Source organism: Ixodes scapularis, unplaced genomic scaffold (assembly GCF_016920785.2).
Source record: "Ixodes scapularis isolate PalLabHiFi unplaced genomic scaffold, ASM1692078v2 PGA_scaffold0__279_contigs__length_252992795, whole genome shotgun sequence".
Taxonomy (NCBI): Eukaryota; Metazoa; Arthropoda; class Arachnida; order Ixodida; family Ixodidae; genus Ixodes; species Ixodes scapularis.
Window position 1 is genome coordinate 133,752,905 of NW_024609835.1, and position 25,483 is coordinate 133,778,387.

Here is a 25,483-nt window from a genome sequence, read left to right on the forward strand (position 1 = left end):
TGCTAAAAAGAAAGCAATGCACTGGAGCAATATTTATTGCGGAGGTAATCGCCGAGAAAATTCGTTCCTTAAATATGAGAATATATATAAAAGACGAAAGAGCGGCCAACGGAGTCCGTAAGCGGTGTAGTGTTCGTTCGGGACGGTGTTTCTATGTTCTCTCTATGTGACCACTATACATGAACTGTTCCGCGGATGTTAGCGCATGCGTTGCAATGTAAAATATGCAGTAAAGTTGAAATTTGGGTTATACTTCGTTTCATTTTAGGTCCGAGCGCGGCCGATGTTATGAGCCAGCCGAAGGGCCAATCAAACAGTGAAAGAGGCACAACGTCATGGCGTGCTCTCTACAATTGATGGGACCAGCCGGTATTCGCGATCTCTCTGTGCGTGCTCCTCCGCCGGCTAGTCCTAACAAGCGCAAAAAGCACGCCATGACGCTGCGCTTTTTGCGATGTGAGATTGGCCCTTCTGCTCATAACATAGGCCGCGCTCGTACCTAAGCTGAAACGAAGTTTAGTTGGTAGTTTAACATATTGAAGGTATTTAGCGCCTTCAATATGTTGTAATATAATATAATATGTAAATTAAAATAATTTACATACTATATTAATATGTAAAATATGCGTTTCTGCATGACGAGCAATGATGATCCTAAAAACTCAATAGCTGTTCAAGCAAATGAGATATTTTTGTCTTTGAATTGAACGGTAGCTAGCGCCTCCTACATTACCTAATTGTAATTAGTTTGCTTGAGCTTGCCATCCGATGGCGGGTGATATAACCTTGTTTCATGTTTTCCGATATTTTTTGGCTACCGTGTGATCGGTCAAGTAGGTGGTATAGGCTGGTCGATTCAGCTCCTTTAAGAGCGACGTTTACTATCGCGATTGGTTCACCACTCCTCTGTGATGTGCTGCTCTGTCAAAGGAATTGTGACGCAAGGAATAGCAAAGGTAAGAAGTGAAGTGTGCGAAGTGGGTGGGTTTCGGTGGACTCCGTTTGGCATGGAAGTGTTGACCGCGTCCCTTAGTTCACAACGTAAATTTTCCAACTTGCTCGAAAAGCCGGCTTCGGCAATAAATATGGCTTACGAAACGCTGGTGGTATGTGGTTATTTACTCCTCATCGTTCCCCGAAAGCAGCAACTTGTTCGAACGGGCACGCAGCGGATGCCCGTTTTTCAAGCGAGTGCTGCGAAGGAGGCACTGCGGGGCAGCCAGTGGTGCGAGGTATTTGCCTGTCCGAAGACAATGCTATTTCCTTGCTGTTGAATCGCGGCAGCGTTCGGCGTAAGAACCGACAACGTGCGTGGCGCCCTGGCATCCTCGATGAGCCTCATATACTCAGCTCGATTCACTCGATTCAGAGCCGCCATATTGCGATACAGACAAGCCAGCAACTTTGCTCCCCCGTTTGTAGGGGAGAACGTTGCATTCTTTCTAAAGGAACACAGTAGGACAATAGCGCTCCACCCTTCATGGAGGAATACATAGACGTTTTTTCTGAAAGCGTACTCCATATCAGCAACTGCTCACGGGCCCCTTTACCCTCAACAATATAATCGCTAAAATCTTAAGAAAGGCTATTATCTTCAAGCCTCTCGCTTCCCTAATTCGTACTTTGGCGTTCTTATATAAAAATGCAGTAATAAGATGTTTGGTACTCATCACGGCACGCGTTTGTTAAGCTGTCAATGACCATAGCCCACTATAGTGATATTTAACGCTCTCCTCTTTCATCAAGCAGTGGCAATGCCCTTCTCGTGATTGCAAACCCTCTGAGCGCTGCGGCACTATTATATCGCTGTACTGTACGTATGAAAAACTTGTAATGCTTTATAATTTTTTGGCAGGCTGTACTGGGGATAAGCATGACATACGAGGCTCCTTTCATTACCAGAAATCGAAGCATTTACACGAAACAACATATAACCTGAAGTCCGCGCTTGTCATAATTACCAGGAGCAACCGGTGCGACCGACAGGCACATGGCCGGCACGGCCCCTGACATGGCCGTCGTGCGTCGTTCCTCGCCACGTCTTCGGTGCGCCCAACTATACGTTCCAGGGAAGGACCACGGCGGTCCTTTGGGACGCCGAAACGGTATGCGCATCGATAAAGCGCCTAATGGTGCGCATAATCAACGCTGGGAGGACGCCCATATTGATGCGCATTACCATACATTACGGCCTCGCTCAACGCGTAACAATGGCGCGTCGGGGCTCCAATGAAGGGAGAAGCGCGATCTTGGTAGCCGCCTCTCCTCCTCCGCATTCAACAAAGATGCGTTTCAGAAGCCTCTTGGGCCGTTTGGAGGAAGATATAGTCGTCAAAAGGTCCTGACTAAGTGCCACCAATGAGACCTGCGCATTTACAATCTTGAGTGACACCTTGTACGCCGTAAGGCCGACTACTTTGCGAGTTGATTTGTCTTTGTTTTAAGGTGTGCAACGCATGGGGCTCTGTTAGAATAAAAAGGATATCTGTACATGACTGTTAAGACGACATGAGCATAAATCCGAAGTAAGTATGACATTTCCTATTTTATTAGTTAATACGGACAGAAACAAGGAAATATCGTAATCCGCGTGGACACTTAAAGTGGTTCACTCTTCGTTCTTTATGTTTATTGGAAACAGACACTACGGTACGTGCCTTCGAATCAAATACTTCTAATGAAAAAAAACAACAAAAAAGACGATGTTTTCGATCGAATGCTACTATACTTTTATACTTACATATTTTTTTACTTTTATACGCTAAACAGTGTTTGTCAATTTATTTTTATTTACAGAAATGGCATCAACTAACAAAACAAAACCTCAATTAGCAAAACAGAGCGAAATATTAACTCAGGTCATTCAGAACGCAGATATTAAAAATTTAGGAGGGGGTGGCAAAACAAATTGTTATTAACTCCTGGGTGTTAAGCACAATAACATTAAGGATTAGAATCACCTTCGGAAAGCAGTGATCCTACGTTAGTTTATATAAAATAAGAATCAGGCAACGCATTCCGCTCAGTAATTGTGGGAGGAAAGGTTAATAATTGTTATAATCGGTACCACAAAATATTTCGTTGGCCAAAGAACTCCGTACAAAGTTCCACTGTCCTAAGAATATAATTTCTTATCTAGTTAAATCTTCTATCTTAATCTTTGTTAGATTTCTAGTATAATCTTCTATACAAATCTGGCGGCACTTTTTCGTAGTATTTTAGATGGTCTACAGGCACCTCTAATCCGAATCTCACAGAACTCGCGCGTATTCAGTTGTAGTTATTACCGAACAGCTATAGGTCGTTTCTTTTGAATTTCTCGAAAGCCCCACGTACGTTACGAGTGCCTGGTTAGCAGAAATATTAAAATAAATTGTACTTGAAAAAGTATATATGAATGAATGAAGTGCGCAGGTAAAATAAAGTATACATATATGACATCATTTTAATCACCTTTTTATACTCAATAAATTAGCACGATGGAATAAGACGTCGTTTAGTTTTACAGGTAACTTTAATTTGCTTATTAGCATTTATCCCCAGTTCCCAAAGCTTATACAATACCTATATTTTTTTTCGAAGTGTGACTGAAGAGAGCAGCATTACGGATACTGTCTGCATACAGCCTCACAGGAATGGTGACATCCAATGCAATGTCGTTAATAAATAAAAGAAATAAAATAGGTTCAAGCACCGTCATTTGTGGCACTATGGACGTGGCATAAATAAAATCATATTTCGCATCATTTATGACAACACACTGCTTTCATTTAGATAGACAATTTTAAATCCACCGGTGGAGCTTCTGCTGAAGATTGAGGGCGTCCAGTGTGCGCAACAAGTTGTAAGGCACTTTGTTAAAAGCTTTGCAACGACAAAGTTAATGAAAATAGCAGGCGTTTCGCCTTCATTCTCTGCAGTTGAAACGAAATTATAGTAAGGTTCTACGAGCTGTGTCGCACACTATCATCAGTGACATATTAAGAGTAAAGTGGTGGATCCCGTCACCCGTTCCCCCTTCCTTTTGCCAGTCTTATCTCTACGCTTTTTGTGTTTTGTCTTCAATTTAGCAGAGCGAATTCTACTGACTAGGATAAAATATCCATTTACGTCTAGTCCTTTTTTCAACACTGCAATAACATTATGCAGTCATAAGCAATAGCGTGATTACGACAATAGTAGTTACTTCGCTAGCGGTGTCGGCAAATATAGCATGAATGCTTCAAGATGCGGTTCGTTCCTTCTTTTTATTAATCTGTCCAGTTTTGAAGAAGAGCATACTCTCAACAAAATTTCTAGTTTTTTTTTCTTTTTTTTATATTGCATTCGAAATTTACAACGTACACCCTAAACATCACTGGCTTGCCGCCTCGCCTTCCAACTCCATTTTCATCTCGGTGTACACCGGAGCCGCCCGTTATAAATAAGGCACCCCGTGTCCCTGCTGCCTCGTAAAGAGTATTGTTCGGACGAGGAAAGCGTCCGGCTACGTAATTGATTGGAAACAGACACGCTTAGAAAGCATGTAACCCGCAAGCAACTTCGCGCCCCTCGCGAGAGAAGCGCTACAGAGCCCCGCCTGGGCGCTCAACACTCGGAGGCGTCTCGACTGCACTTCGCCCCCACGTGGTTCTCTTCAGATGCGACAAGCTCCGTAACTTTGCGCCATGAAGATTACTAGGCCGGCTCGCGTCAGAGCGGCCGCCTTTGCGGGGGCGAGTGGGGAGGTCGTGACCTGTTCCAAATTACGCTTCTCGCTCTCCGCTTTGGTCCCCATCAACAAAACTCGGACAGCTCCACGGGCGGCCCTCGTGCCGGGCTTGAACTTTCCGTTTCTTTATCACTTCATTTATTGGCTCGGTTTTTTTTTTCTTTGAGTCTGAAATATGTATTTTCTCCCAGTCTCCCCATTTCGGAGAGTGTGCTTGTGTGTATTGAGGGTGTATTCGGGTTGGGGGTGCTTCGGCTCGTCGCCGTACTCGTCGTGCGGCGTTCCGTGTTTCGCTTCGCCGTCGAGGGGGCGCTTCGCTATTTTGGGGCAAGTGAAAGTTTCGCGGGAACGGCGCGGGAATGTTTTCGTAGGGGCAGGGGGGCCGCACCAGGCGGCCGGTCAGCTCGACGGGATTTCTAGAAGTCGTTATCCGCTCCATTCCTGAAGTGTTTGCTTCAACATTTTGTTTTCCCCTGTCCTTGCCCTTCGCCGAGGCATGTTACGAACGCAGTTCCGACAGCTGTCAAGTCAGTAATACGAATTCCGGGTTCCAAAGTTCAGACGTTCTCACTGCTGAGGATGTAAAACAGCTTGACGTCACTTATAGCGGGTTATTCTCGGAATTCTCCTTTGGGACCATGCCGCGTGTGGGCAGTGGGCATTACATATATAATACAGGAAACGCGAGCGAGCTGCTAAACTTTCCAGATTTTGAAAAGGCGAGACTGGGGAACTAAAAAAAAAAAAAAATCGCACAACACACACAAATCTTATATTCAGTGTGAACATATACGAACAAAAAGAAAGACCTTTGAATGTGTCGTCTATTTTCTTTGCTCATCGGTATAAGGTGATCAGAGTGTTTGGAAAGAGTACCTGTGCATCTTCTTCCCTGCTTTGCAGATCCTTCCAGAAACATAATGAATAATAAATAACGCGAAGGGTACAGACGGAGAAGAACACGAAGACGGAACAAGCACTATTTATTGTAGATTATGCTTCACCAAATAGCTCATCTTAGGATTTTAGTACCTTTCAGGACCTAATAAATATTTGTAGCAAAAGTTCTCACGCTAAAGATTCATTTATCAAGGACGCGTCATTGGTGCATCTTTATTTCTAGGCAGACACATCCAGAAACGAAAGAATGTTTGTAACAACCGTTCACACGCTAACGCTTAATTGCTTAGCGACGCGGCCGGGGACTCTACACCTGAATATAATTTCGTGCCAATGCATGGCGTAGAGTAAACTCGACCAGAATATTGTAGTTATTTTGAGCCCTAGCTGTGATATTTTTGCGTAATGTTTCGTGGCAACAAACTGTTTTTTTTTATTTTTTTCATTTTTGATTAAGGACTGTGATCGATGCACTGTATCATCCTAAAATAATATAGCATATATAGGCGTTTTAATTACTACATAACAAAGTTTAAATTGTATTAGGAGCCAAGGATGACAGCACAGGTGCGAGTGTTATTACCTTCGTATAACGTGGTCCTATCCTTTCCGCAATTATATTGAAGAGCAAAGTACCTATGAAAGATTGCGATACCTGATCAGAAGCGGAGACTGAGAACAAGAGAACGCGACATGCCCGTAAGCGGGCTGTGTATTATCTTTGTCAGTACACGTTACCACGAAAATTGTCTTCTTCCCCCCTAAAATTACGTCGTCTAAAACCTACAAACCGTCAACCAGATTAGTGTTAGTAAAATACAGTACGAACACTTTCCAACCGCAGATTTCCTGTCTAGTATACCGGAGAAGCTCTGTTTCTTGTCACGTACAAGGCATAAAAAAAAAAACATAAAAAAAGGTTAATATAGGTCAACTGTTAGGTACCCGCCTCCGTGATGTTTCCTGATTCCTTGATATGTCGGCCACTGTAGTTTGAATTACTGATGCACCCTATATAGTGCCCGTTTGTATTGAAATTGAAAGGAGAGTTGTTGTTGATTGCGGGCTTTATGGCGCAAAGCTACTATGGCCATACTGCGCCAAGCTTGATTGAAAGGAGAGAGGGCCAAAAAGTTAAACACACGTCGTCAAAGAGGATCATAAATGCAGAAACTGTTGCACGTTGCAACATCAGGGTGAGGTCGTACGTTGTGCTACGAAAAATATACATAAGGTGAGCGCTTCACGCCCTGTGTTTGATTACTGGCTTCGTGTGAGTGCCGAGAAAACGACGCTGTAAGACGCCACTTCTAAACCCTATCGCAATGAACGCGTCCATCTTACAGACCTTTTGCGCCACGGTGCAGATCAACCCTAAAAGGTTTTAACGGAGGGCCGCTTCTTCCTATTTACGAACATTTGCAGTAGAATTTGTAATGTTGCTGTGAAGTCAATAACAATTAGCAGTCCCGCTCTGTTTAGAGATAACTCTGACCCGTATGTCTGACACAGGCTACAACGACACATGGAAAATCTTGGACCCTCGTTTTGAGGTTTTAATGTGACGCGCAAACATGGACACGTCTGTGAATTAGCTAAGGAGTATTTTGTTGTGCCAAGAACCACTTATTATTGGTTTCTTTACCTGCTTGCGAACGCATCGCTTCCTTCAAGAGCTATGTGCACAGTGTGCGCGGAGCAAACTCATTCCTGACTACGGATGCCACCACTCCCTGAATTCTCTGATTTCCAACATGTATCGGAAGATCTGGACTCGATGCATCACAGCCTGGCCGAATTGTTCCATCCCTTCGACGCCGCATGCTTCACCACCCAGTTCTACAGGGTGGCTGAGAACCGGAAATACAGGGAATCGAAGCTGGAGCGTTTTAATTAGCAACGCGCTCGCTATTTGTACAAAGTGCGCAAACTGTCTGCTAATTATGGTGCTACACGCGGAGTTTCAAAAGTAGAAAAACAAAATATATCCACTCGTGCTCAATAGGATGCGGCGACCCAGGTGCCTTATTAATGGTAAGGTGTGGTTCGGTGTCGGACGTGAACACAGGAGCGTTTTTCTAACATTATGCGTACCAACAAGCATATAGAGATCCAGAGCTGTGGAGTTAATAGCGAGCTCTTCATCAAAGCCGCATTACTGTCGTGTGAGCCTTATCTCGTCGACCTAAATTGTAGATGGTCTGCGTGAACTCTCTCCTTACTTAAACACTTACTGACCTGCACTGTCTAGAGTAAGGGAGAAGTTTACTTTATTGCTTGCTTTCTGAATGTCGCTGTTGGAGAGAGCAGCTTTCAAAGCGCCTGTAAATGTGCACGCATGTAATGTAAATTTTGCGTGGATTGTTAACTATAGTCGGTCAAAAGTTTGCTTCTGTGATGTTGAACCAAACTTTCGGATATTGTGTGGAGGCTGTTGTCCGCAGCTAAACCTGCTCCTCCGGGGTCCTCATTTTGTTTTTGAGCATTTCACACACACACACACACAGAAGCAAACGCATACGCACGCACGCACGCACATTCGCACGCACGCATACACGCGCGCACACACGCACACACACACACACACACACACACGCGCAAAAAAAAACATCTAAATAATAAAACAAAAAGAAAGGAAATAGCTTATTCAACTAGCGCAATCACCTGGTCGTTCTGGTTTCGCACAGCCTCGCCTTTTTCTTTTCGAGGTTATGTGCACATTTCTAAGGACATTGCTGACCACACAAGAGGGTCGGTCGGTCAGGTGGAGTGAGTCTGTTAGAAGGCGGACTGCGGTGCCCTTCCAGATTTGTAGGAGAGGCTGGGTTTCATTTTTACGTAGGATTCGTAATGAATGATCGCGCGTTTACAAGCGTCCCTTCTCGATGGGCAGATTTGAAACGGCGATTGACGCGATGATATCAGCTTGCCCGTTGAATTTGAGCAAAACATATTGTCAGTAAGGAGTTTTAGTAGGTCGTTTCGACATCTTCGATAACCGCACCCAGGAACAATATACGATGCATGCGCAAATGCGCCTGCAAGGTATCGGGTATAGTGATCGAAGTCCTCGGAACGATACCTATGGAACAAAAGTTCAGACGACGAAAGTGCAACGTCACGGAAAACATGTATTTCTCTGCAACGTGTTCTGCCGGATAATCTAAGCAGGTGCACAGGGCTTGACTGAGGGCTTTTATTTTGTGCCTTTGTGCGTCTGTGTATGCGTGTGTATATGTGTTGCGCACGCGCGCGTGTGTGTGTTTGTGTCGCGTGTATGTGCGCGCGCTCTTTAGCCTTGGACCGCAGTCTGACTTACTGTGAAACGAAATATAGCGCTATTACAGTTCAAACGTCAGGTGTTCAATTGAAGCTCCGCATCCTGCACGATGAAATGCCAGTGACGAGAGCGCATTCAGGGATGCACACCGGCCTCTATTAAGTTTGAGATCTATTTTGTGTATTTTTGTTATTTATTCGCCTAAAGAAAGGCGTTTGCCGAGGAAGGATTTCTTTCGACGCCTTTCCGGTTGGCTTGCCTTCGCAGAGATATGATCTCTATGTCGAGTGCGGTCTGTTGTTATTACGGCACGCACCGGACGAGACACTTGAACATAGCCCGCCATGCACCATCTGTGCTCGAGCCCGTCCGCCCTCTAAATACGTGCACCTTTGCCCCTACGCGATCAGAGGGCACACTTATGGGTCTTGGCAACCACTAAAGAAAACAACGCTGTTGTCAGTGCATCATTCACTTTGAGCCTTGAGGCGTGGGCGTGTAAACAGGAGAAGGAGATCACTCGGTTGTCTTCGAATGGAGGAACGCGAGAGAGCTATAGTGGCTTTAGGAAGGCAACCGAAAAGGTTGGTACGAATACTTAAAAGGACAAAACATCAAAGACGGGGACGGAAAGATGACTTCCTCGTCCTCGGTGTTTTATCCTTTAAAGTATTGGTATCTATTCACCAACACGCTCGTCTTCATTTATTACTGCCGATAAGGTTGGGTGTTTGTCTTTTGGAATAAACGTTTGCTTTTTTGTAATTTGCCATTTGTCGCTATAATAAGCGTGGCCACGTTGGTCACTAAAAATCTACTCGTTGCATTGTGCTGAATAGGACCGAACAACTTTTTATAGCTTTTTTGCAACATCGCAGGAATCCTTAATTTGGAACATCGGAGGAATCGAGCCAACGCAAACTCGGTAAATAATGGTGATTGCTGTTATTACTCACGCGTCCACTGTGTTAGGAATTTTTTTCTTGTTATTTCTTATGATCTTTATTCAACAAAATACATCGTTCATCGCTTGTGCGTTTGAGATACCGGGTTGTCAAATAAAATACGAACAATCAAATCATAGGGATGTCGAGCAGATTACCCAGACATAAAAGAACGAGTGCTATAACTGAATGATCTTTTATCGTTCTACATCTCTGCATAGACACTATATCTTCACTTTCTGTTTTCACTCTTTATAAAAGTGAACGCGTACCTATGTTGGCAGGCAGAGTCAATTACTTTCGAGTGCTTCGACATGCGAGTTGCTAACGCAACACGACCGGTCAGTATCGTTTCATCTACGCCAGTCTGTTCCGAGTCCCTAGACAGCGTCGCAAACAAGCCTGAACTCGGAACGCGCCGACTACCGCAGGCGTGCTTTGGGGCAAAAGAAAGATCGTGCTCTGAGCCAGGCAGAACAGCAGCATGTGACCATCGCCTGCCTAAGAGACGTCGATTGCCCTCAAAATAGGTGAGCGGCGTTTAGCAACTTCCGGTTCCTTAGGAAATTTTGTTTCACTGTTGAAAAATGACGGCAATGAGCGGCAAGCCTGTGCAAGCATGTTTCTGAAACCTCCAGGCTTTACAATGCGGAACCATGCTTAGACAAGCTTGCGAATAATCGTCATTGTTTTTCAACAGTTAAACAAAATTTCTTAAAGGCCCTGTCACACTGCGGAAACAGTCGGAGAACTTTGTCCTTCAACACGAGGAAAACATGTTTTCGGGGACCCTGTCACATTGCGGAAAGAGCAACAGTCCGGAAACATGTTGCTGTCGTCCGAAAACCATGTTTCCCAACTTGTTCTCCGACACTCGGGGAACATCCTGTCACATCGAGAAAGCGGTGTTGGAAGAACACAAATTGCCTCCTCTCCTGCGCGTTGCCTCCCTCTCTCCTTCGCCCTCGTCTGCCCGGCCGGCTCGGCTAAGCTACAAGCGCGAGCTCCGGGCTTTCAGCATCCCTGCCAAGCACGCGCGCTCGTGCAGTGCAAGCACTGTTCTGGGCCAGACGCTCGCGCTTGTAGCATCGGCTGCGTCTGGACCGAAGCTGAAACGAAGTATAGGCGGCTAGGCTCAGATCCGCTGGCTCCGCTCGCCCCTTGAATCGTTGCCATTTTGGATCGCCGTCTCATCGACGTCGCTCTACCGTAGTCGATTCATCAGCCGCGCGAACCATCTCGTGTTCTCTGGATTTGGCGGTTGCGTTCTGCTACAGGGCTAGAGCCTTGCAGGAAGGCATACGCGCCGGCCACAGCAGCAGCTTCTGCTTTGAGGCCCTGTCACATTGAGGAAACACGGCGGAAACATGAACAAAACATGTTTCTCAACAGTCGGGAAACATGTCGGCTGTCGGCTCTGTTGCCCGACAACCCTGTCACATTGAGGAAACAGCAACACATCATGGACGACAGCGACAATGTTGTCTCGGTGTGACAGCCTCTGGCAACGGAAACCTCGACAACTTGTGTCGGACGACACGTGTTGCCCATTTCGGTGGCTGAGCGAATTTTTTTCCAGCAACACGGCAACATCTATATTTTTCTGTACAGATAGTCGCACGAGAATACTTCAATAATAACGTCAAGCGTGAAGGGCCATTTTGAACGCGGCTTCTTGCGCGGCGGCAGCTGATCGTCAGAATCATCTGAATCGATGGCACAAAGAAGCACCAAAGCAGAAGCTGCTGCTGTAGCCGGCGCGTATGCCTTCCTGCAAGGGTCTAGCCCTGTAGCAGAACGCAACTGCCAAATCCAGAGAACACGAAATGGTTCGCGCGGCTGATGAATCGACTACGGTAGAGCGACGGCGATGAGACGGCGATCCAAAATTGCAACGATTCAAGGGGCGAGCGGAGCCAGCGGATCTGAGCCTAGCCGCCTATACTTCGTTTCAGCTTCGGTCCAGACGCAGCCGCGCGAGCATCTGGCCCAGAACAGTGCTTGCACTGCACGAGCGCGCGTGCTTGGCAGGGATGCTGAAAGCCCGGAGCTCGCGCTTGTAGCTTAGCCGAGCCGGCCGGGCAGACGAGGGTGAAAGAGAGAGGGAGGCAGCGCGCAGGAGAAGAGGCAATTTGTGTTCTTCCAACACGCTTTCTCGGTGTGACAGGATGTTCCCCGAGTGTCGGAGAACAAGTTGGGAAACATGGTTTTCGGACTACAGCAACATGTTTCCGGACTGTTGCTGTTTCCGCAATGTGACAGGGTCCCCGAAAACATGTTTTCCTTGTGTTGAAGGACAAAGTTCTCCGACTGTTTCCGCAGTGTGACAGGGTGCTTCTTTGTGCCATCGATTCAGACGATTCTGACGATCAGCTGCCGCCGCGGAAAAAGCCGCGTTCAAAATGGCCCCTCACGCTTGACGTTATTATTGAAGTATTCTCGTGCGACTATCTGTACAGAAAAATATAGATGTTGCCGTGTTGCTAGAAAATATTCGCTCAGCCACCGAAATGGGCAACACGTGTCGTCCGACACAAGTTGTCGAGGTTTCCGTTGCCAAAAGCTGTCACACCGAGACAACATAGTCGCTGTCGTCCATGTTGTGTTGCTGTTTCCTCAATGTGACAGGGTTGTCGGGCAACAGAGCCGACAGCCGACATGTTTCCCGACTGTTGAGAAACGTGGTTCTGGTTCGGTTGTTGGCATCATTGATCGCCCTGGACGCTCCTCTAATGGTGGGAAGTCTTCTTCTTGCGTATATTTTGTATCTTTGAACCTTGCTTGGACGTTTCAGGATCTCATATGTTTTGTTCATGTTTCCGCCGTGTTTCCTCAATGTGACAGGGCCTTAAGGAACCAAAAGTTGCCAAACGCCGCTCACCTATTGTATATGCCGTGTCTAGTCTAGCTAAATTTTAGCTGCCCGATTGCGCTTGTAGCTGCCGCTCAATTGTGACTGAATTTGTGTTCTTTAAATCCCATCTTAGGCTGCGCTACGTTTTTCTTTTTCTTGTTTTATTTCTTGCAATTGCGTGCATACTGCATATGACTGTTAAGGCCTGTTCACACATGCAGCGAAGCGCTAATGTAGCACTTCGCACGTGTCGTCTGCTACTTATTGTCTGCCATGAACAACAGTATTGACGGTGCGACACAAAGCTGGTGAACGCTCCCGTCAGCACGCGCTTAGCGCGAGGTCAGCGCTAAGCGCGGTGACCTCCGCTCCGCTACATGTGTGAACAGGCCTTTATTCTGCTTTGTTTTTTACTCATCCCGCGCCTGTAAAAGCCCCATTTAGGGCTGACACAGGCACGTAGCTAGGGAAGGGAGGGGGGGCCCATGGAGCCCGCCCCCCCCCCCCCCCCCCCCCCTCTCGAAATCTTCCGTTTTGCTGGGTCATCCTCTCCCCCCTCCCTCTCATGCAGCATTTTGTCATGGGCGGCCCCCTCCCCCTTCCCCTCCCTCCCCGCAACAAACTCCTGGCTACCTGCTTGGCTGACAGTGTAAAAAAAAATAAGTGATAAATAAATACCGCCGATGCCTTAACGCGACGGGTATTATGGGCGGCTGCCGCGGCTCTGTGCCGTTCTGGGCTCAGACAGAAGAGAATAAAAAGCGTCCGATACGCTCTGCGCTCAGTTCCGCGACAATTAAGAACTCATTTACATGTTAATAGTGCCAAGAAAGACAAGTCTGGGGAGAACCACTGGAAAGACGACCGGATCGATAGATAGGACTGGAGGGAAGCCGACTTATCTTATTACCTAAATTTCATACGATGCTTTTTGAATATTCTGAACACGGTAGCTCTTTAGCTTCTTTAGCTCATAACTGCATGGCCCTCAGAACGTTACTGAAAAAAACAATCCTTTTTTTTATGTCCACTTTCGATGATTGTCTTGGTATCATAAAGAGTCACGAAAAAAGGAGGCAGCACAAAAGTGCGTTTTAATGCAATTCGCTTTGCTATCTGGCACCGAGAAATAATCTTCACGTGAGGTGTTTTGCAGAGCACGACTCTGCCTCAGCTTTGCGTGGTGTACAGCGATGATTTCGCAAGCCAAATACACCCGAAAAAGCTAATCCTGTAGCGGTATTGGTCGTGCAATGGAAGTAAAACTCTGATGAGTAACAGAAATTGGTGGTGATGCCACGCCTTTATGTACTAGATATCATGAAGGGTCTGAATGACATAGTCGTTAAATGCTGTAAGACTACAAAATAACCACATCATAGGCCACGAGGGCTGAGCTATGAAGCTGTGTTCGACAACTCACTTTGTCTAGTGAACCTTCTTCACAGTTTAGGGAGTCCATGGTTCACGCGTTGAGTGCTCTGCCGATCCCGAACGCACAGCCCATTCGAAGTTTTTGCTCTGATGGGAAGCACAATGCCTTTCGCGCCAAATTTTGCCACGTACAAAATTCTGCAACGTGTCACTCAAATATATCATTTTTGCGAAGTATTGCGGCAATTCTGCGCCAGGGTAACTTTAATTGAGCGAACGAAGAAAGAGAAAATTCCTTAGATCATTTACGTCGGTGCGGTTGTACCAAAACCACGGAATTTGTGACCGAAAACAAAACTTTCGATTGACCGGCTACTAGTAGAAAACAAAACAGAGCGTCCAAGTACAGCCAACACTCGCAGGGGTCGGTATGACGTCAAGAGCTTTTCGGAAGCCCTCGCTGTGCCCCGGTCGCGTCAGTCTTACTTCGCACGCTTCGCACCGGCGCGCGCTCGTCGAACTTAAACATTTTGTTGCGTGCTGGTTTAGGCAGCGGGAAGTTAGCCGGCCTTCAAATGACGTCTGGTGACTTCGATGTAAATAAGAAATTTAGCCAGCGCTGTGGCTATGCTAGTCTTGCATATTTAACGGGCATTATGGAGTAGTCATAGACGACCGCACTCTGGTACAATGCTCATCCACATCAAAACGGGCAGGCCTGGGATATAGCATGAAACCCAGGATCTCTGGGTGCTGCAGCGCAAGCTGTGGTGCGTTAACACACTTGGCCACCGATTCCAACCCCCCCTTTCCCCCCATCTTTGTTTGTTACATAGTAATAATCGTACCTTTATTTTTATTTTTTTCTAGCGAAAACAATGTTGAATATGCGACCGGGGTAAAAAGCTGTCAAAAACAGCTTGGCGAGTTCGAGCCACCTAAACCAGCAGTCGTGTTACGGAGTTACAAAATGGAAACAAATTTACAAGCAATCAGGCGGGCATGCCACCGGGCAGAGTCAACAAAATTGGGCTTCCCCGTCGAGTTTGTGGGAAGATTGCATCGGCGCAGGCCAAATCCAGAGCAGCAATTTAATGTCATGTCAATATATCTAATATAATAAGCTACATGTAATGTTGGATGGACAAGACACACACTCCCCTTTAGAAACTAATGGCGGATTCGACTGTTCGTCGCGGACACTGGTACCAGAATAGCCCAGATCCCTAATCGTGTTGGCCTTTCGTAATAGGGGCAAACGTCCCTTACTGATAGAAGTTCGCCCAGGGTGGTGTACATACAGGTGCGCACCTGTAGGCTGCCACTGTTCGGTGGCGCTATCAGGGCGCTCTGAGCATATTAAGTTAACTGTACATAGAGAAATTGAAAGAGAAGAGATGAGAGCGTGGGGTGGAAATTAGTGCGCCGAGCTTTGATTGGATGGATTAGTGGGTAGATGCACAGTCTAGATTCCTTTCTTTCTACCCACTGTCTAATCAGAGTGAATGAGAACGTCGTCTGCTCCCCGAGCTGGGTCCTGGCGCTGCACGCTTTTAGCTCCTCCTCTTTTACAGTTTATCTGCATATAAGCTGCAAAGAGGGGCAAATAAAAAAAAAAAGTGTTTCGTTCTTATCACTGTATGGTCTTGTACGCTTAAACTTTACATAACGGCACATTCGACAGGGTTCGAAATAAAATGTGCGGTTTCGCTACTGATTGCCGACTGATGCTCACAAACGCTCTGCAGTGGTTCCCGTGTGTGATAATATTTTATTTAAAACCGATATTAGCTGTGATGGTAACCGCTGGTCTCCGGTATACATAGACGCGGGCAAATCACCGTCGCGTCTAGTTCTGGTGATACGGCGTTTAAACGTGTCCGGAGAAAGACACATTAGTATGTCTAAGTCCCTTTTTTATTTTTTTTAGCAGGTTTAGTAACCAAACGTTTCTTTTTTCGCGATCCAAAGGTGTCAAACGTAATGATCATCAAGCACTTCATATGACGTACGGCTTCGAAGAAAATGCTCCAAAATAGGGTTATCTTTTTATTCTCGCGAGTTCGAACACAGCTGTATAATTGTTTCCTAGAAAAACACCTATTCCGCCGAAGACATAATAAAGAGGTTATATCGCACTTTTGATGCTATATTAACATTATGGTAAAATATTATATTGCGTGCAAAGGCAGTTGAAGTCGCTGTAAAAGTGAGCGCCCTAGGCTATTCGAGGCGTATATTTGAATCAAGAAACAATTAAAACTTGTCGCGCACTATTTTGTTATTATTTTTTTTTTACATTGCGCGCAGAAATTTTGACCCCCAATCTACCAAAGCGAGATCTGCCTCTCGCACTCCAGAAAAAAGACCCGACATTGGCGTTCGGATCGCCACTCCTTTTTATTCGTAACACAAACACTCGGCCGCACGCGCACGTACGCCGAATTCTCCGGTGTGCCGCCTCCGTAGCCCCGCTGTCACAGTTAATTTTATTACGTATGCGAGTGCTGTCTCGCAACACGGCACGTAAATCAACACGGAACCCCGAGCGATTGCTCTTCCGTTCCCGGTGCCGTCAGTGTGCGTCGGCGCGTTGCAGTGTTGTCGACGTCTCGTCAGGACCATTAGCGAGCGGCCATCTGCCGTGGCACTCCGTGCTGCGTTGCCACGCGGCCACGAATTGCGTCAACGTTGCAGCCGTCCGGTATGGTGTTCTCCAAAATTCGACGCGCCTGCCGTCTGCTGTGTGTTTTGATGGAAATCAGCCGATTCGTACAAGCCATGTACTACACACAGCCGCTATAGAAAAAATCATTCGAGAAAAAGGTGTATACATGCAGCCCTCACCTCTGGCCAAGCTGCTATTGAATCGTGCTAACCCTACAATGCATAGTGTATGTGATATAATACACTTCTGTTAAAAGTGCCTCCCAAGAAAACAAAGCAGAAAGGCAACGGGAATGCATGCTGCATCACGTCCGATACATGTCTTGCGCCACCTTTCTTAAAACGACGACGTCTAGATGGAGCCATTTGGTTGTTCGGCGCTCAGATGCACGGCTTGCTGATATCGGGGATCTTTGCAGGAAAATCCCAACTTACAGGCAGCACCGCTAGCTTGCACACTTTGCATCCCTCAAGTTTGAAAACTGCGAGAGATTCGCTGTTACGCTGTGCTTGACCAATGACAAATGGCAGTGACTATTTAGACGCCCAAGTTCAAAATAATTTGAAGTATTATTTTGAAGTCTGTGGCGTTAATTTTCTAAAAACGTTAAACTATTTCCAAAATCATTTTAACATCAACCGTAAAATTATGAAAAAAAAAAAAAAAACAACATTGGAACCGCGGATTCCGTATGGGAAAGTGATCGAAAGTGGCACACAAACAAATATCATCTTTCTAGAAGGCGGCGTCGCAATTCAATACGCATTTCAATAATCAAATGCCGTGCAGTCGACTGCAGTCATTATGACCTTTTGTGTGAAGAGGAATGCAAAACTTCTCAAAGTACAACATCAGCTATCATACCGCAGGTAACGTTTCCTTGGTTTTAGTAAGTATTACAGAATACGGTACCGTTGCTTTTCATGATTTATTATGTCATTTGTTTTATGTAGGCAAAGAATCTGAATCTCGCGTCATCAAATTTGCAGTTGATAAGACGACATTTGCTATAGTAAAATGCGGTCGTCAATGGGATTATTTTTTTCTCGTTGCGTCAGAACCTGTTGTTCGTTCGAACCGGTCAAAAAGCATCAAGGAAACAATGTTTGCATTCAAGAAATTTTATTTAACATCCCGCTAATTTTCTTTTTAGTCCACTAGTTATACGCGAAATAAAAATAAAATTTTAACTAAACAGCGAGCTCTCGAAACCCGGTTAAAAACAGGGCCGGAGCCAGATACAAATTTTAACCCACGAAGACACAGTTGCACGGTAGTGGAGACACGAGCGTGCCAAACTCTCAGTGTTACGTAGCGCATGCACCTCCATTTGCTGCATGCAGGCAAGGTAGAGGGATATTCAGCTCGCCTTTGTCGTGGATTAAACATTTTGAGTGAGACGCGTGCCGAAATGACGTGAGAGAACTCAGAGCATCGCCGCCGGGCATGTCACGTGCGAAAGGATCGAACTGTCGAGTCAATCGAGCACTCAAACGCTGAATAAGACATTTCAAGTGCCAAGTATGACCGAAACTTCTTAGGCACGCGACACAGCGACATATGACGTCCTGATCACGTCAACACAACTCCGACAGCCCTATAATGCATGACAACGAAGTCATGCATTATGGGGCAATGATGATCTGAACGCGCCGACTGGACTATTCTTAACGATCATGATTTCCCGAATGTGTCTTGAAAATTTACAGCCCCCTAAGCCGGGGTCACACTGCATATACATCATACAAAAGACAGTCGGCATACAGGTTCGAACGTGAGTCAAAGCGAGATCCGTGCTTCGAATGCCGCATGGCAATGAGTTCAAGGACAAACTTTGCACGGGGCATTCAAAACACAGATATTGCGGTGGCTCGTGTTTGCAGAGTGACTTTTGTATGATGTATGAGCAGTGTGACACTGGCTTTAAAGGGACACTGACACCCCCCAAAATTTATCCTCTTTATGTTTTGCCAGGTGATACATTATGGTGTCAGAAGACCACCCAATCAATATTTTGCTAGAGCGTCGCGTATATTTTTAATAAAGAAGAAAAAAAAATGCAACTGCTCGGAACCGAAACTGAAAATGGACTGGGGAGGAAGACGAAACATATGGCGACTTCCGCTCGCAGACCTCGAGCGCTCCAAAAGCGCTCCATTTGGAGCGCGCATATTCCGCTCGCAGATCTGGCTCGAGCTGGTCATCTTCCGCTCGTAGATCTCTGGCAACGCCCGCTCCACGGAGCGCCGCAAACCCCGCCGAACTTACTCTGCGGGATTTCCCAGATCTTTCCGGAAGTTGATGAGCGGCCCACGTGATTTCTTTCTAAATCGAAAGTGCGCATGCGCGGCGAGGTTGGAGATGTCGGCGGGCCGGTTTGGCCGTTGGGCCACGGTCGGGTCGTCGAGCTGGATCTGTTCGGGTACGTCGGTTGTTTACGCGGGATTGTGACGGCTCGAACGCTTCTACCTCGCGTAGATCAGGGATACAAAACCGCGACTGTGGAGCATGGTAAATCGTTAGCGCTGACATCAGTGATCGTGAGAGGAAGAACGAGAAAAAGAATGACAGGAAAGCCGGAGGCAGACGAAAGTTTAGGCCTGTTCATTCTGCAGCCAGTGATTTTTTACCTTTTTACACGGCATTCCGCCGGCGTTTTCCCGAGCAACAAAGCAAGAAGAGATTAGGCAGCGACCGTGCAAGTGATGGTTTTTTACCTCTGTGTTTATTAAAGACGTATCAGAAATCTGAACTCCACCGCTGGCAATCGCTGTCCATGCCCCGCCGTTTCGAGGCGGCCGAAAATTATGTGACGGTGCCGAACGCAACCGTCTTCGTTATTTGTGACACGGACGCCGCGGTACGTATAATTTCGCCCGGCCAGTGTTGCGTGTTATTGGTGCAGCTAAGCAGTGACAGTTGTCACTGGTCGTCGGAAAGATCAGTCGGCTGAGGCGTTGGTGGGCTTGTCAAGTTCGAGCAGCCGCCATTTTGAACGGCGGAAGGGGAAGCGGTAGGGAGGGGTGTGGGTGTGGGGAAGGTCGCTCCAAAAATGCAAGTTTATCTTCTCCTCGCCGATTCGGAGTGGGTCCCACGGAGCGGAATTTTGCCTCCTTCGCGGATTTTGGAAAGCGCTCCGGATCTACACGTGGAATTCACCAATAGAGGAGGAGAGAGGTGGCGGAAGTCACGTGGCTGTGACACTTTTTTTGCTCCCAAATTACGCATTTGCAGCTTTTAGAAGCCACAAAAAATGGGTATCGTATTTGTTTTCTGTTCTTAATATTGAGTGTGTGCCTTCGATGACCTACGGCTTTGATCAAATTCGGTGGTTGTGTCGAAACCTTAAAAAAAGGACCCGTGACCACGGAGAAGAGAGTGAGTGCGACTCAAACTGGCCAGTTCTCGTTCGGCTTTTTTCGGTCGGAAAGGAAACGAATTTTCAGCGGCGAATTGTTTTCTGGGTAGTTGAGCTCTCATATATAATGTACAAATAAAAACCTTGGCGGACATAAATACCCTGTCGGTGTCGATTTAAGGGTACGGTTCCTGTCGTCTTTTTTAGCATGTGTGCACCATTTGCCCCACTATACCGCAACAAGTGGCTCTACAGAAGTGCAGCGGGTCGCTAGGAGGAAGGAAGGAGGGCCTGGCTGACTCGTATTGAGTAAACACTAGCGAATGGGCGTAACTGTGACATGTAAAAGTAAAATATACACATTTCAATATCAGATATTTAGAAGTGTTATACTTCTCCAGTGTACTGGGGTAGGGTACTCTGTTGGCGAATAAAAACGTAAAAAAATGAAAGACGTTTACAATTGTCTGTAATGCCGTATAGACCTTTTGCTCTATTACAAAAGCATCAAGGAGAATGCAGGGATTGGTGTTCCACGCGCCACACGCGCACGCTTTCCCTGTATATAAGATTTGAAGTAAATAACCGAAAGAAAGCGTTGACGAACGCGCGTGCTAGATGCCATTTGTTTTAGGCATTTGCTTTAGAAAAGTTACTACTGCTGAGGCCAGCACGTGCGGCGCGTGGAACACCAATCCCTGCATTCTCCTCGATGCTTGGGTAATATTGTAACACGTCTGTTAGAGAGCAGCTCTTGAGGAGGAGGAGGGGAGGGTATGTAGGGGAGGGTACGCCCCTCATCGCCCTCCGTACACTCTCCTCCTTCTCGTCTGCTGCCCTCTCATTTAGCAGGAAATTTTCGCAAAGTTTCCCTCTAATTTAGCGAAACTTTCTCCTCTAAATTAAGCGGGTTAGGTTTCCCTCTGACTTTAGCGGTGAAATTTAGTGAAAATGCCCCCGCTAACATTAGCGGGGAAACTGAATTTATGTTGAGGTCACATGACGTCAATTTTCCCGCTAAATCTAGCGGGAAAAGTTTTTCGCCAAAATTAGCGGAAATGTTTCTCCGCTAAATTTAGCGGAGAAATATTTCCGCTGAATTTAGGGGGAGAATTTACCATAATGCAACGCGCGGTTACGCCGACGCCGACGGTGACGGCGGCGGCGACGTTGCTCAACCCGAAAACGGGCGCCTAACAGCTCCGCTCTAAGAAACTAGCAGAGTGTTGGCTAACTCGTAAAATTAAGCAAGTGGAGCAGATAACGGTATATATTCACCATCTTTGTTCTCTCTCCCCTTTTCCACATGACCCAGTTCTCCGCGAGGAGTTCCGGGCGACGCCCAAGTCCTCCCGCGTGGCAGCGGGCGAGTCGGCGACGTTGGAGTGCGTAGCGCCCAGGGGCCACCCCGAGCCTTCGGTCACGTGGTTCAAGGACGGCGCCCAGGTGGCCACGGGCACGGGGCGCATCCGCCTGCTGGGTCACGGATCGCTGCTCATCGCCGACGTCAGGCACGCCGACCAGGGCCGCTACGTGTGCAGGGCCGCCAACCTCCTCGGCACCCGGGAGACCCCCGCTGCCACGCTCTCCGTGCACAGTGAGAGACCCACTCCTCCCTCAAATCTCGCTTGACGGGATCTCCTAAATTTCGTAAGCTAAATCCGTACGAGCAAGACATCGTCGCTCAGCACGTAAACTAAGAGAAACTATCTTTAACTGTGAATGGACCGTCTTTCCAATTTGCGGTACGGGCGTAAGTTGGGTTGCATCCTGTGCGTAGACTTTGAGCGCGACTTATATTGCATCCTCTAAAGATACCGAGCGCGGTTATAATTCTCCTAATAGCGCTTCTTGTTTGGCGAGCACACGCTTGATTAAAGCGTAAACTTCATCCACTTAGCCTTTGACGAGTCAGTCATTCGTTAGCGATATCGCTGGCATTTGCTTTGCCACAAGAGCCTCCGGGCTCTTCTCATGTTACCAATCACACGCCTCCTCACCGCCTCTGCTCCCAGAGATGCTTGCATCTCGTCGCAACACCGCTGTGTTCCGGTGGCGCGTCCGGAAACGGGGGCTGGTACGCGTTCGAGGAAATTTAATGGCTGGTTCAGGCGCCACATCTTTTGAAACTGGGGGTTCCACTTGTTTGCAGAATCGAATTCACCTCTAGATGGCTATGCAGCCATGGGCTTTGATCTCGGATATGACCGACGTGGCGATAGCCTTTATAACGCAGGAGAGGTATTCTACCCGCTTTATCAGTACCGCTGGGATCTCGGCGCGGCTTTTAAGACACTGGAGTATCCGGGCGGTCTGACTAAAACTAAATTTTCAGATAATATGTGTGAGTCACTGGAGCTACATCGAGGGAGCAGACCCGGTGTAGTTCAATCAAGACGAAGGGGACAAAAATTATCTCTCCTAAAGCATTCATGGCCAAGTTTTCCCAGTCGACGCGTGTTCGTGGTTGTATGCTGCTTGTTCGAAAAGCGGGCTACCACGGTCTGAAGGCCACCACGAGATGCCAGCGCCCCTTTGACCGAAAGAGGTGTGGAGGGCATACTAGATTTTTCTATTGGAGCAATTAAAGTGAGCGGCTACGGGTTAGGACATGTCTGGTTTTCTACATTGGCGAAAGGGACGGGATGATGTCACAGACTTCAATCTTGAGCAATGAATTTTGTAAATTCTCCATTTAACCAGTATGCAACGACCGCATAAACGATTTTTTTTAATGAAAAGGGAACTGAACTCACACATCTGGAGACGAAATGCTTCATAAGGGGGACTTGTGTTTACAAATTAAAGGGTTCCAGTACAGTCTCGGAAGGTGCGACAATGATCAAGCGAGCACGTGGCCTCGAAAGCCTCTGGCACTGTCTAGCAGAAGACAAGGACAGGACCATTGTGTACACGAGCAGAATTTAGCAGGAATATAGTCGGCTAGAAGGGGAAAAAAGTAGGGATCTATCACTTTTATCAGCGGCCGAGAGCGGTCTCACGCTTCATTCCTTTCAAGGTAGCTATCACCATTGCATCATCTGAAAGGTTACAGCAGAGGCTGTGTTCAAGATTCCGGGCTACTTTCAATTTTGTACCGTCGCCCACACGCTATTGCGCGTTCGGGGAAGATAGAGTCTGAAGCTATAGCTTCTGTATGCGAATAAATTCACTGGATCTGGGTAAAGTTGCGCCAAGTTCCCCATAATGGTCGCAATTCCATCCTATAGAATGAGCAGTTTCTGCTTGGCCTTTGCACGTTCAGTCTTGGTAAGCCAATCTAAATTTGCGGTGACAGGTTGCTTTATATAGGCATTTCTTGTATAAAAGTATTTTGTTAATCACAGACCGGCGAAACACACGCACTTCTTCGCGCCGCCACCACAGGTGACGTCGGTGCTTGGCAGCATTTGAAAAAAAGAATAGTTTACTGTCATGAAATACGCTCAAAAAACAATACAATTCTAAGGAATCTGCGTACGTAAGCGAGCTTCATAAGTTGAACGATGACACTCAATCGGGTTCTTGGCGCGACTGATTCAGAATGACCCCTTCAAAGCACCGAGCTGCAGCAGGTACCGAAATGCCAATCGCCATGGCAACGAATAATGCTCACGCTGTCTCCTTGCGAGATTTTTGTTTTCTGCATGCTATTTGTTTGTGTGCTGCTAACAGGTAAAGGAAGGCAATGTCGCTACACTCTTAGGATCCTGTGACTTTATATGTGGATAAGTGACGCAAGAGTTTGCATCAACTTTCCACGGGAATCAGCCTGTGGAGAGGAGGTCTCTGCACAGGCTGGTTCTTCCTCTCATTGGGGGAGACGCTTTTACAATTTCATTTTTTGACAGGGGACGCCATTTTTGTGCATGACCGTAAGGCACATCCTAGATAACAAGGTCGTAGTGCTAAATTATTACCGACGTCACCTCAAGAGGCAACAGCTTGGCCGGGAGTAGACACGAGTTCTGCGTCAGGGTTCGGTGGAGACTCGTCTCCAATCAACGACGACACGTGTCTGAGCCAAACGAAAATTGACGCAGCACTCGTTTCTTTCTACTCCCGGCGCGCTCAAAATTAGCGCCGTCTGTAAAGTTGGGACAGCTAAATATCTGCTGGTAAGGGCGTTGGCAAGAAGGAAAACCGATTACAATAGTTAGCACTACTTTTACTATTAGCGCCGTTTCGGTGGCGCCCTCTCATGGTTTTCGTTCGTAACGTCACAACCATAATTGTTCTCGCTTTGACGTTGTGAGTTGTAATCTTTGAGCACGTATCATAAGTTGCTAATTAAAAGTTCGATGGTACGTGAAAAAATAACAATGAAAGCTTGGAGTCATCGCAATCTTAAAACAACATGGTCACGCTGATAATCTGTCATTGCGCTGATTTCCGTCGATAAACGAAACATCAAACCGGATAAAGTCGTCACACTGAGCGTTTGACCAATCGCGAATTCTGACCACAGCGATGCTTTCGGCCGCGCACGTCGCCAGTAGATTGTCTTGATCCCATAATTGCTGCAGTAACTTTCTTCTATCCGCAGGCTAGGAGCGCAAGGTGGCGCTATCGATGCTGACCGGCCATAGACTACGCTCAACTCTGTAGACTTAAATCGCAATACCGCCCTCGAACGCTCGATTGTCACACCTCCCCTTCTAACCCACCATAACAGCGACTGTTCAGTTTCTGTAACCCATATTCACTTGGCCGGCCACCTGTTGCTTATACAACGCTGATTTCGGTGCTCACACGTGGTCCTCTGGCTGCAAAGGAAAAATAGCCCCCACTCACATTTAGGATCTCCGAATGATTCGTAAGGAAAAAAAAAAGTATAGAGCACGCAAAAGGTGAGAATAAAGCCATGAAACCCCACTCTCGCTTTTTCTCCGGTGATCTTGTCACCGCACGCCTAAATGCCGGACGCTCAGCTATATGCTCAGTTTTATATGAAGTCTGACCGCTGCCAACACGGCGATCCGATGGCGCCAATCAAGCAGTGAAAAAAGTGTATCATCATGGCGTTGGTTGCATTTTGCGTTGAACGTCACCGCCTAACCCAATATCGCGCAGAAAAAAACGCAGGATGATGGCACATTCACTGTGAATGATTGGTCTATCGGGTGTATAGCAAACGCACAATAACAATGAGTACCAAGACGATGCACTTCGGGCGCTGTTTTATTGGCTTTATTGCATCATAGCGTCAGCTGCACTCGGACCTAATATGAAACGGGGTATAGGCATCCTAAAGTCACTGGATCGGCGGTCCCATCGTATAAGTAATGCTCGCTCTATCAATTTGTAAAAAAAGAAAAAAAAATCTGCCGCAATTTTGATTTAGCATTATCGCTTAAAAACGTGGTTTCTAAAACCTCTATAGATCGTTTAGTG

At 46.8% G+C, this 25,483-nt stretch overlaps 1 protein-coding gene across 9 annotated transcripts in view; it reads left to right on the forward strand.

Moving 5' to 3' along the window:
* The window catches only part of LOC8024969 (roundabout homolog 1), a 111,678-nt gene that overhangs the window by 41,761 nt on the left and 44,434 nt on the right, over positions 1-25,483 (forward strand). For all 9 annotated transcript variants that reach the window (XM_042289864.1, XM_042289878.1, XM_042289879.1 and 6 more), the window contains exon 2: positions 21,405-21,686. In XM_042289864.1, coding sequence (XP_042145798.1) covers positions 21,405-21,686 — 282 coding nt within the window. The remainder of the gene's footprint in view (positions 1-21,404; positions 21,687-25,483) is intronic.